Source organism: Vanessa tameamea, chromosome 31 (assembly GCF_037043105.1).
Source record: "Vanessa tameamea isolate UH-Manoa-2023 chromosome 31, ilVanTame1 primary haplotype, whole genome shotgun sequence".
Lineage (NCBI taxonomy): Eukaryota > Metazoa > Arthropoda > Insecta > Lepidoptera > Nymphalidae > Vanessa > Vanessa tameamea.
In genome coordinates, this window is record NC_087339.1 from 2398358 (window position 1) to 2411402 (window position 13045).

The 13045-nt window shown below is 33.3% G+C and overlaps 1 protein-coding gene across 1 annotated transcript; it reads right to left on the bottom strand.

Moving 5' to 3' along the window:
* Positions 1-257: 257 nt before the first annotated feature.
* LOC135194508 (protein PFC0760c-like) lies at positions 258-4876 on the bottom strand. The gene is made up of 3 exons (XM_064220050.1): positions 4794-4876; positions 1966-1996; positions 258-1612 (listed from the first exon to the last, which is right to left on the bottom strand). The coding sequence occupies exons 1-3, from the start codon at positions 4836-4838 to the stop codon at positions 258-260; spliced, it is 1431 nt and encodes a 476-aa protein (XP_064076120.1). The 5' UTR covers positions 4839-4876.
* Positions 4877-13045: the final 8169 nt, after the last annotated feature.

Consider the following 13045-nt stretch of genomic DNA (forward strand, 5'->3'; position numbering starts at 1 on the left):
CAAACAGCCAGTCCGCCATCTTGGACAGGCCGCCATATTGGATTCGTAATGACGTTTCTTAGCTAGTCGTGTATTGTCATCAGAACTCGGTGCGTGTGCAAAATGTCATCCTAATCGAAGACCGGGAAGTGGGTCGAATTAAGATTCCAAGATTTTCTTACATACATAGTTACAAGTGAAGCTACTAAAAGCGTGTTAAAAATCAATTTAAATAAAACAATACTGGAAATAAAAATGTTTATTACGATAACAATTTATTACACGAACCAAAATTGTAAAGTATTGTTAAAGAAACGCTGATATAAAAAGAACGGCTTCGAACCGCGTATCTTTTCTATTTCCTTTAAAAAGACTTTATCATCTTCGTTTAGAAGCAAAACTTCTTCGCTTGTGTTATTTCTCTTCTTAAAACAGTTGTCTGAGTTGATGATTTCGTTAAAATTAATGAATTTAATTATTTCAGTGTTATTTTTTGCTGTATTATCAGTTTCAACTTCACAGCTCTCAAATTCTTGGCTGTTCATAGTTTCATCAAACGTATCGAATAAATCATCATCAGTATCTAAAATCTCTCTAGAATTTCCATAATAACGATCAGATTCTTCGTTACAGAATTCATCGGTATCTTTTGAATCGTTACTGAAGTTTTCGTTGTTAATACGCTCATTTATATCAGAATCATTAATATCAGTTAAGTCATCATCACTTTTTCTGGCTTTTAAATCTTCTGAAGAACTAAAATCATTGCTTATTATGTCTTTATCATTATTATTTTCTGTATCATCAGAGTCAGAATTAAAATCATATTTATTTATATTACCTTCTTCATCAAATCCTTTAGCAGAGTCGCTGTAATCATTTGTTTCTTGTTTGCTATCATTCAAATCGTTGTCATAATTATTTTCAAATTTAGAATCTCGTGCGCTGTATTCTTCTTCATCAAATCCCTTAGCAGCGTCGCTGTATTCATTTGTTTCTTGTTTGCTATCATTCAAATCGTTGTCATCATTATTTTCAAATTTAGAATCTCGTGCGCTGTATTCTTCTTCATCAAATCCCTTAGCAGCGTCGCTGTATTCATTTGTTTCTTGTTTGCTATCATTCAAATCGTTGTCATAATTATTTTCAAATTTAGAATCTCGTGCGCTGTATTCTTCTTCATCAAATGCCTTAGCAGCGTCGCTGTATTCATTTGTTTCTTGTTTGCTATCATTCAAATCGTTGTCATAATTATTTTCAAATTTAGAATCTCGTGCGCTGTATTCTTCTTCATCAAATGACTTAGCAGCGTCGCTGTATTCATTTGTTTCTTGTTTGCTATCATTCAAATCGTTGTCATCATCAATTTCAAATTTAGAATCTCGTGCGATGTATTCAGTGCGCTTTATACCCTCAAAGCAATCACTTATCGTAACATGTACTGTAGTACTCTTTTTATTTTCAACCAATGAATGTTTATCAAGAGCGATTTCTACCAATCGCAAATCGATGTCATCGTATTTCGTGCTAATCTTGTTTATAAAAGACGAAATCTTATCAACTAAATCATTTATTTTCTCTACATTATCCGTGGTCATCTGTATACAACTATCTTCTTCGCTTGTCTCTGGATCTAGAATAAAAATGTATTATTTAATCGATGGTCTAAATACATTATTGTATTAACAACTACGTGATATAATGTTGAGAAGGTAATAATAATGAACAAATAAACTTTTTTATTGGTTTTGTTGGCGGTGACTTCAATACCGTCAGGGAAGGTACCATCCACTCATCAGATATTCTGCCGCCAAGCAGCGACATTTGGTATTGTTGTGTTTCGGTTTGAAGGGTGAGTGCGCCAATGCAACTACAGGCACAAGGGACATAACATCTTAGTTCCCAAGGTTGGTGTCGCATTTGTGATGTAAGGGGACCCTTATCATTAGATTGCCCTTTTGCTCCGCCAACCCGTGACATAATTACCTGATGCAGGGTATCCAAATGCGCCTATTACCTGTCGAATAAAAACGAAAATTACAAAACGAATGCAATTTCATGATGGTCCATTTGGACCAAAATAGTTTGACATTTACGTGTTCTGCAATTTTTCAGAAAGTCACCAACAATTTAATTTTGATGTCGAACGTCTAACAGCACGCCTTCGTCGTAATGGCTGACTGCGTGACCACAGATTAAGAGTCCCCAACTTCCTTAGATAACATGAGAACAGAGCGTGCGATCATTTTATACCTACGGTGACATTACCCCAGCCATACTTGATCTTAAAATTAATAATTGCCAATTAATAATAACTATTTGGCAAAGCTATAAATATCTACAGAATTTTATTATAGAAGCGGACATCTTGCCCTTGGAAGGATTTATTGACTTTCCGGAGTCGGAAACTTGGCGTTATAAGCTTATCCTTATTTTTTATGGTATAGATTGGCGGACGAGCAAATGTGCCACCTAATGGTAAGTGATCACCACCGCCCATAGACAATAGCGCTGTGAGAAATATTAACCATTCCTTACATCGCCAAGACGTCACCGAACTTGAAAACCAAGATATTATGTCTCTTGTGTCTGTAGTTACATTGGCACAGTCACCCTTCACACCGGAACAGAGTAATACTGAGTACTGCCGTTTGGTGGTAGAATATCTGATGAGTAGGTGATACCTACCAGGCTTGCGCAAAGCCGTGTACATACAATGATTATCACTGATTCTATGAAAGTGAATCAATGTTACTTAACATTGTATAGAAAGTGAATCTGTGTTTGTGACTATAACAGGTCTAGTGTCTTTGGTCTTCATTTCACAATCCGTATTTATTCAGATGTAAACTTCCTTAAACATGTCCACTGGCTCACTCAGAAGAACAAACGCATCGTTGCAAAGATTTAAAAATAAATAACTTAACACAAACTCTATATATTTCTATGTTACGTTCCTAATACCTGTAGTTGAAAACTTACATGGAAAAGATTTATTTATTTTCGAAAATTAACTTCATAACACACTAGTTGCTCGTCCCGACTTCGCTCGGCTATATTACAGATTCTGTCAGAACATGATCTTTGCGAAACTTTAACATTTACGCAGCGCACGCACGGACGCTCTCAAAAGGAATCATTTTCCCCGTTTTTGGACATTTCTCATCGATACTCCGCTCCTATTGGTCGTAGCGTGATGCTTTATAGCCTATAGCCTTCCTAAATAAATAGGCTATCTAACACTGAATTTTTTATTTCAATACTCTTGAACTCGTTCAACCAAACAAACAAACTCTTCAGCGTTATAATATAATTATAGATTGAATTTAATAACCCAAGAGATTGTTCACATACCAGTAAAGATTTTACATTTTACAGAAACATGCACACATGCATGTTTATATAAAAATGATATCATAAAGTAATAGACTAATGAATAACCTACGTTTTTATCATTTATTTTGAAGAGGGTTTTTTCTTCGAGAAAACACGACCCTCATAGTAAATACAGAACATTAAACTTAATAACGTCTGTTCTTTAAGAGACCATCCACTAATTTGGACAAAAATTGCGCTGGTCGTGTAACCACCTCTCCGAAATAATTAATTATCCATAATCATAAACATAATCAGCCTGTAAATTTCCCACTGCTGGGCTAAGGCCTCCTCTCCCGTTGAGAAGGTATGGAGCATATTCCACCACGCTGCTCCAATGCGGGTTGGTGGAATACACATGTGGCAGAATTTCGTTGAAATTAGACACACGCAGGTTTCCTCACGATGTTTTCCTTCACCGCCGAGCACGAGATGAATTATAAACAAATTAAGCACATGTAAATTCAGTGGTGCCTGCCTGGGTTTGAACCCGAAATCATCGGTTAAGATGCACGCGTTCCAACCACTGGGCCATCTCGACTCCGTTATTATCCGTTAAAGAGATATTCTATCAGCTACAGTCCGAGCACACGCCACCATTATTACAAGGTATTTGTCTTCTGCAATTACTTGAAGGTATTTTGCCCATAAGAAAACCAAAGTTACCTAATGGGATGTGACCGCAGCGAAGTCGAAGAACAGTGTAAACACAGGCACAAGGGACATAACAACTTAGTTCCCAAGGTTGGTGGCGCATAGGTGATTTAAGGAATGGTTAATATCTCTTTCAGCGCCTTTATCTATGGGCGGTGGTGACCACTTACCATCAGGTAGCCCATATGCTCGTCCGTCAACCGATGCCATAAAAAAAAGAGCTGTGACAATTGAAGACCTGCTCATATCAAAAAAAGACTTCTCCGTAGTACGGGTTGCATTGTTCTGTACCAGTACCTTAGAAAGCGATCGATCATCAAAATACTCTCTCCAATAAAAATTACCTACTTAAGAAAACTGTTACGTAGCTTAGAGTAGCAGTTTGTTAATGTCCCCCTACTGGGCTAAGGCCTCCCCTCTCTTCGAGGAAAAGGTTATTTCACCACGATGCTCCAAAGCAAGTTGGTAACACGTGTGCAAAATCTCATTGAAATTAGACACATGCAGGTATCCTCATGGTGTTTTCCTTCACCGAGCACGAGATTAAATTATAAACACAAGGTAAACACATGAAAAATCTTTGGTTCTTGACTGGATTTGAACCAGAATTCATCTGTTAAGATGCACGTGTACTGGACCATCTCGGTTCATACTTCTGTAATAACTAAATTTAGGTAACTATCCCTGAATATATATTCCCAATGCCTGTAATTCCACTGGCTCACTAGTCAATTTAATTGTAATAATAACTAGAATTACAAAAACAATTTCTAATATATACATACGCATAATATTATTTGAAAATAACAAATATTCTTCAAACAGAACATGGCTCCGCTTTGTGTTCACAGCCACAACTGAATAAACTGGTAAACGGCCCCACTGCCCTAATGACAAAACTATTTATTTAAACTATGTGTTAAGTGACTATATTAATATTCTTGTGGTCCTGGGTTCGAACCCCAGCTCAAGCTAATTAAAATTGAAAACCTAATAGGTTTTTCTTTTGTATATAACTAGCGACCGGCCCGGTTTCGCACGGGTGCAATGCTGATTCTAAATGTAAGTCAGTCAGTCGTTAGACAATACAAACCGCTACGTCCCTGCTTTTTAAATCTGTAATATCTTCGAAAATATTCATTTAAATTACTTTTAAAATCGCTTACCGCTGTCTGTCCCTGTGTATGCTTAGATCTTTAAAATTACACAAAGGATTTTGAAGCGGTTTTTTTTAATAGATAGATTGATTCAAGAGGAAGGTTTATATGTATAATACATGCACAATATAGTAGAGAAACATTATATAAACTTTAGAGGTTTCTTTAGAAGTTCAACAGTAAACTTGTAACCCCTACTCTCCGTTTGCATACGGTACAGAAAACGTATTTGGGCAATGGTATACGCATATATAATAAAATACCGGGAAATATAATCAATTTACCATTTTAGTAAATGTTAAATTATGTTTATTAAGACTAAATTAATAAATAAATCTTAATATTCATTAAAAGAATACTTTTTAGAAAAAAAACGCCTGGATTCAGGCTCGGGTTCCATCAAAGGACAGTAATTATTGTAAAAAAACAGCATTGTGAGTCTGTTTATTTGAAAAGAGCAACTATGCGAGTTTCTTGCCGTTTCTTCTCGCTGGAAGCTGCTTTCCGAAACGGTGGTATTTAAATATCGACGATTCAAAAACGCTTCATTGTGAAGGTTACTTGAATGAATTGATTTTGATTTTTTGATTTTGAAAGGACTTAGATATTAAGAAGAAGAGTGAGGAGGAATGGAGAGAGTTAAATTCACATCCGAGCGAAGTGTGCGCTCGTGAATCTCCCTTAGGAGCTTGAAACGATCTTTGAGATAGAAGGGAGTCGCTGGATTAAAAATAATCGAACAGAGAAGAATTCAAATGTGATTATTAGATTAAACGATTTACGTAAAGTAGAAAGTCCATTGCGGTTAATACGTTCACTAAAATGAAAGTCTTTGAACGTATAAATAACATTTGATGTACTACTCAACGTCCGCGGCTTCGCCCACGCGTGTGAGATCAATAGAAATATTTTTAAATTTGCCGATTCATTCGATTAAATCGTCCGTTAAAAAAAACATTATTAAATAAGGCGTGTTCAACACAAGATTATATAGATGATAAAATAACATCGAGCTACGCTATGTCCTTTACACAGTATAAAACAAAGTCGCTTTCTCTGTCCCTATGTCCATTTGTACGCTTAAATCTTTAAAACTACGCAACGGATTTTGATGCAGTTTTTTTTAATAGATAGAGTGATTCAAGACGAAGGTTTTTGTATATAATACATAGACAATACAGTTAAGTAACACTGATAATTTTAAAAGTTTCTAATGTGATGTCGTAAATTTATAAATTTTTTGCGCTTACATTGTAAACGCTGGCTGAGCCCTACGAGATAGATCAAAATAATGTATCACAGAATTAAATCGTTTCCCTCGCTAGAGAGTTTCGATAATAACCGCGTCCGATCGCTGCTAAATTCAAAGTGCTACAGGGAGAAGCTCGGCCTCCGACGCGCCTATAGCACGCTCCCGTCGCCCCTGCCGGCCGGTACCACCGCAAACGCTACGTTTTACAATTTTTAAATCTGTAATATCTTCGAAAATATTCATTTAAATCATATGCTGTAAAGGGCCATATAGATCAATATTAAATCAACAATGTATTTAAGGTATTTCATTGGATAAGGATTAATGCTGTATAGATTAAAATCGCTTCGAAAATTAGCCAACATTTGTGGTAAAAAATAAATGACAAAAAAATGTTATTGTGGGTTATCACTTACAGATAGACATATACCATCGCGGACTTTTTTGTAGACATTTTTGAGGTGTACAATTCTGTAGTACATTATTTTGATCTATCTCATAGTATTCAGCCAGCGTTTGCAATATATGCGCAAAAAATGTGTCTTTTTACGACATCACATTAGAAACCTCTAAAATTATCAGTGTTTATCTACTATATTGTCCACGTATTATACATACAAAATCATTCTCTTTAAATCACTCTATCTATTAAAAAAAACCTCATCAAAATCCGTTGCATAGTTTTAAAGATTTAAGCATAGACAGGAAAAGACAGTCAGCGGGAAGCAATTTTGTTTTATACTATGTAGTGATAACAAATAGGTACAACGTACACAGTTTTCACTCATTGGGAAATACAAACCGCTGTCCCTGCGTTTTAAAACTGTAATATCTTCGAAAATATTCATTTAAATTACACGCTGTAAAGGGCCATATTGATATATATTAAATGCACAATGTATTTAAGGTACTTAATTGGATAAGGATTATTGCTGTATTGCTTAAAATCGCTTCGGAAATAAGCCATTATTTGTCGTAAAAGTAAAGTTTTTTATAGAACTTCATAAGGTGTACAAGATTGTAGTACATTATTTTGCAATGTAAGCGAAAAAAATGTGTTTATTTACTACATCACATCAGATATCTCTAAAATTATCAGTGCATACATATAAAACTTTATCTTGAATCAATCTATCTATTAAAGAAAACCGCATCAAAATCCGTTGCGTAGTTTTAAAGATCTAAGCATACATAGCGACAGACGGGAAGCGACTTTGTTTTATACTATGTAGTGAAGATAGACTATTAAAGCTGAGAACTCGTCGAAAAAAAGGCGGTAAACAGTTGGTTATTAGGTACACGCACACTAGTAAAGTAGGATGACGTTCATTGAGTGTCGAGATTAGCTCTCACGCACACATAGATAATAAATCTGGCTCGTATGTTTTAGTTCTTTTGTAGTGCGATACTCTATCCCTAAATGTCGATATTTAAATAATCCATAAGTATTAAAATAACCGCGTTTTACTAAATGCATATGTATGTATACACGGTACATATACCTAAATAACATTTTTTACAATTTTTGTCTGTCTGTCTGTTTGTTCCGGCTAAGCTATGGAACGGCTGGGCCGATTTCGACGGGACTTTCACTGGCTGATAGCTGATGTAATAAGGAGTAACTTAAGCTACTTTTATTTTAGAATTATATGTAAAATAATAATAAATTCACGCTTTTTTATTAAATTCAAACGCGCACGAAGTCGCGGGCACAGCTAGTCGATGATAATATCGTAATTTGTTTAAACAAAAACTTACTTCTGATTAAATCTTTTAGATTCCGGCAGTCTTCGACAGATGGCGTTACTAGTATTCAAATTGTCGCAAGATTACTATAGAATCTAAATTTATTTTATATTAATATATTAATATCGCTATTAGTTTAAAATAAGAACGTAAACATAATTAATTTACAACGGTCGAATGACGTTCTCTTTTTATCATTTAATAAGTAGGCCATTTCCTTAATCAACTTTCTTAACACGATAATAGATGGCGCCACTTGTTTAATAATAACAAAAGATATGAATATTATATTTCAAGCAAACAGTCAGTCTGTCTTAAAACAATGAAATAAGTTATTACGACTACAATCATTACGATGTCAGGAATGTTATGATTATTTGGGAAACAAACAAATATAATATCGCTTTTTAATAAGAAAAAAAGAAACAAATATAAGATCAAACAAAAATCAATCAAATTTCCACATAAAATTACACACAAATAACAACTTAAATAAAAAAATACAATGAAAACAGAACGTATGAAAAGCAAGTAAAACGACAAAGGTTCAAATATATTACGTAAACTAATTTTAAATTCACTTATTTCTGAGTTAAATATATCTAATTCTTTACAATACATTGGATGCGCGTAACCAAGAACACATTCTTTAAATAGTCATACTTACAGGGGTACAAAAAATTAAGATTGGTTTCTCGCGTTGAGGCAATATTTAATTCCGAGTCTGTTATGAATACGAATATATGAATAATATTTTACCGGTTTCATATATGGTTACGGATACGAAATTGGTTTCGGACAGTTTGAGTTACGGACACATTATTAAAAAATCGTAACAATAACACTGTGCTAAAACTGCATTTTTTTGATCGGATACAGCTACGGATAGATTATAATTTCGGATATTTGATAGTTTCGATTATGGTTACATACGTCCGTAATATCCCTGATTTATAATTATCACGATATAGAAGTATTATTTTATATTTCTGAACATGCAAAGCCGGAACGAGTAGCTAGCTCAGAATAAATAATGACCATATTAATTATACTAAAGTTTTACTTTATAAATTATTTTAAACTACAAGGAAAATATTATTGTTATTATTATTAAATTATGATTAAATGCATTAATTCACGTTATTTCCTTGAATAAGATTCAGTAGGTAATTAATTTTATTAGAATTATCGTTTTGTTTCATGCAATGTTAAACAAAATGGCGCCCTACACAAGATGGCCGGTGAATGTAATAATATAAAAAAAATTATACAAAAATAAAAAAACGACATATTTTGTAGTATATATTTTGGTATTCGGTACAATATACAAGATAGAAACAAAACAAAAAGCGACTCCTTTTAAATATAACATATAACAAATTATAATAAACAATTCATATATCGAATTCGATAACTGTTTCGGATAAATTTAAATTTCGGATATCCGCCTTGGTCACGGTTACGGAGCTCCGTAACATACCTGGTACTTAAAAACGTTAAAGATAAGAAACTGACGTAACTTTCACATTTAGAACATAACAATAAGGTAACAATAAACATTGATAACTCAAAATTATCATTTACAAATTAAACGCCTATGATTGGCTGATAAAATTATGATTTACAAATTAAACGCCTGTGATTGGCTAATAAAATTATCATTTACAAATTAAACGCCTGTAATTGGCTAATAAAATTATGATTTACAAATTAAACGCCTGTGATTGGCTAATAAAATTATGATTTACCAATTAAACGCCTTTGATTGGCTTATATAATATGTATTCGTATATTAATTGACGTTTTGACAAGTTAAGCTAGTTCTTTTTGTTGTAGTTTTTTTTTTAATAGATAGAATGATTCAATACGAAGGTTTATATATTTATTTAAAACATTGTACATTTAATGTAGATCAATATGGCCCTGAACTGACTGAAAGAGCTGTGAACGTTGTATATAAAGACGTTCTGTAGTATATTTAGTATCAGCATTGCACCCAAGCGCAGCCGGGGCGGATCGCTAGTATCATTATAATTTATACCACAAGGCACAGATTAATCAACATCTATAGATACCTATGACGCCCTAGCCATACTTGAACCAGTGGCGTAGCTATGTTAGGGCCAGGTGATGGGGTGCACCAGGCCCCCTGAGCTCAGGGGGCCCTCTAACCTTTGAAAAGAGCGGGTCAATCAACTCGCCAGCTCCTGAAGCTAGAAAACCTCGACCCTGCTCACAAGGATTTTTTCTTATCTATAATTTTGAATGGCAACATAAGTTAAAGAGGGGTTGAAAAAAGGGGGTGAGGGACACTGACTTGAACATTTGATGTTTTTAAAATTAATTACAGCTATTTGAGCAACAAAATTACTTACCGAAGGTAGTTCATACTTCCGTTGACTCCGTCGATACCTTAGAAGAGTTTTTACAATTTATAACGACACTTACACGAACACAAACTAAAGTTGTAGCGCGTCAAGTTTGTGCACTGATGTCGGTTTCGCAGCGGACGTCTTGCGGTATAGATACCGCAAGCCTAAATCACGACCAATAATTATAATAAATAAAAAATAAAAATTTAAAACGTATAACCTTAAAATTCTAAATACCGTTACATAAAACCTTTCTCGTAAAATTGTAAACCGTCGAAAGATTGTCAACGGTAACGCGACTTACAATAAAACGTAAACAATTTCGTTTAAGTGAGGTTAGATTTTTTTTTTTTACGCAATTGTAAGTACGGTACCCGGACAGCATATGCGGAATTCCAACCATTAAAAATATATATATATATATTTATTTTAACCTAAATTCGCTTCGATAGATTATAATAAACTGAAATATACTGTGTTTAAATTATAAATAGTATGTTGCAGTTCAAAATATTACGACAGTTTACAATCTTACGAGATAGGTTATATATAATCTAACTGTATTAACATTTAACAATTTCACGGTGACACAATACCCAAAATGAACGACTCCAATCATGACATATCATTCGAATCATTGACGCAGATTATCTGAAGTGTCAAAATAACAACTTTGGAGTGTTTGCTCAAGTATACTTTCTCCGTAATTATGAAAGCAAAGCGAAATAAACACACTACAAAATAATAGACATTTTCTTTTACTATTCGTTTAATTTTATGAGCCTTACAATTCTGAAATCAAAATGAAATAATATTGTCGTAAAATTTCGTTGACAAAATATCGGTGGCAGACATTTTTTTTCTAATTTACGCGGGAAAATCTTGTACTCATTGCAAAGTACGAATGCCGTTCTGAAATCGATTTTTTTTTATGCAATCGGATACAATAACGAAATATATATTTATTAAATAAAATATATTATTAATGTAAATGCATAAATATTAATATAATTTCTAACTCTACTAAATATACCTTGCTGTTTATTCCGCGTTAAATTTGTATGGAAATTATGTGTTGGTACAGTGGTCGAAACTCGGTCATTATTGAATATTTCTGACATTTCTTTTTCTACTCTTGTTTTTTTTAAATAATATTTATAGATAAGCAAAGGCGAAATAGTTTAGTGCCTACCCTTTTCTCCTCTGCTGTATTTTTTTTGTACATATTACAAAGATATTAAATAAGAGTTTGTTTACAACAATTTGATTAAAAATATTTTTTTTAAAATACGTATTTCCTAATTTCTGTCTACGCGTACTGCATAACGGATAGCTCGGTCGTGTACATTTTTTATAATGTTTATGGTCTTATTTCGACCAAAGAACACTAGTTATCCTGGTGTTCAATATATTTTATAATAATTTTACTTCGAATATTATCGATAAGTTTTGTCATTTACACAAAACACAAATACATAGTACAAAAAATAAACAAAATTAAAAGTAATACTAAAAAAACATAAATATATGAATTATATATATATGCCAGTTACAAATTAACAATCTTTATAAAATATATATCAATCGCTTTATAACTGCCATATAATATATATATTATTAATAAATATATAAAAGCGAAATGCTACTCACTGATTAATCACGAAATCTCAGAAACTATAACAAATAAAAACTTGAAATTTGACAGGTCCTTATCTCATATATAAGGAGTTAAACGGGGGTTTGAAGTTTGTTTTATAAAATTCAAACGGGTTGAGCTAGTATTCATATATTCTAACATATGTAGAAAATCATACTTGGAATACGGCAACACCTATTATAAATATGTTACGCTTTATACTACCGAACGCCCCGGCTTCGCACGGGTGCAATGCTGATACTAAATATACTACAGAATGTCTTACAACGTTCACAGTTTTTAGTCATTAGACAATACAACTCGCTATGTGCCTGCGTTTTAAATCTGTAATATCTTCGGAAATATTCATTTAATTTACTTGCTGTAAAGGGTCATATTGATCTTTATTAAATGCACAATGTATGTAAGGTACTTAATTGGATAAGGATTAATGCTGTATTGCATAAAATTGCTTCGAAAATAAGCCATTATTTCTCGTAAAAAGCAAAGGATAAAAATGGTTATTGTTGGCTATCCCTAAGAGATAGACCATTGACGTTTTTGGAGATCTTTTTAAGATGTACAGTACTATAGTACATTATTTTGATCTGTCTCGTAGGGTTCAGCCAGCGTTTGCAATGTAAGCGCAAAAAATGTGTTTATTTACGACATCACTTCAGAAACCTGTAAAATTATCAGTGTTTCTCTACTATATTGTGCATGTATTATACATATAAACCTTCCTCTTGAATCAATCTATCTATTAAAAGAAACCGCATCAAAATCCGTTGTGTAATTTTAAAGATCTAAGCATACACAGGGACAGACAGCGCTAAGCGAATTTGTTTTATACTGTGTAATTATGATGATGATC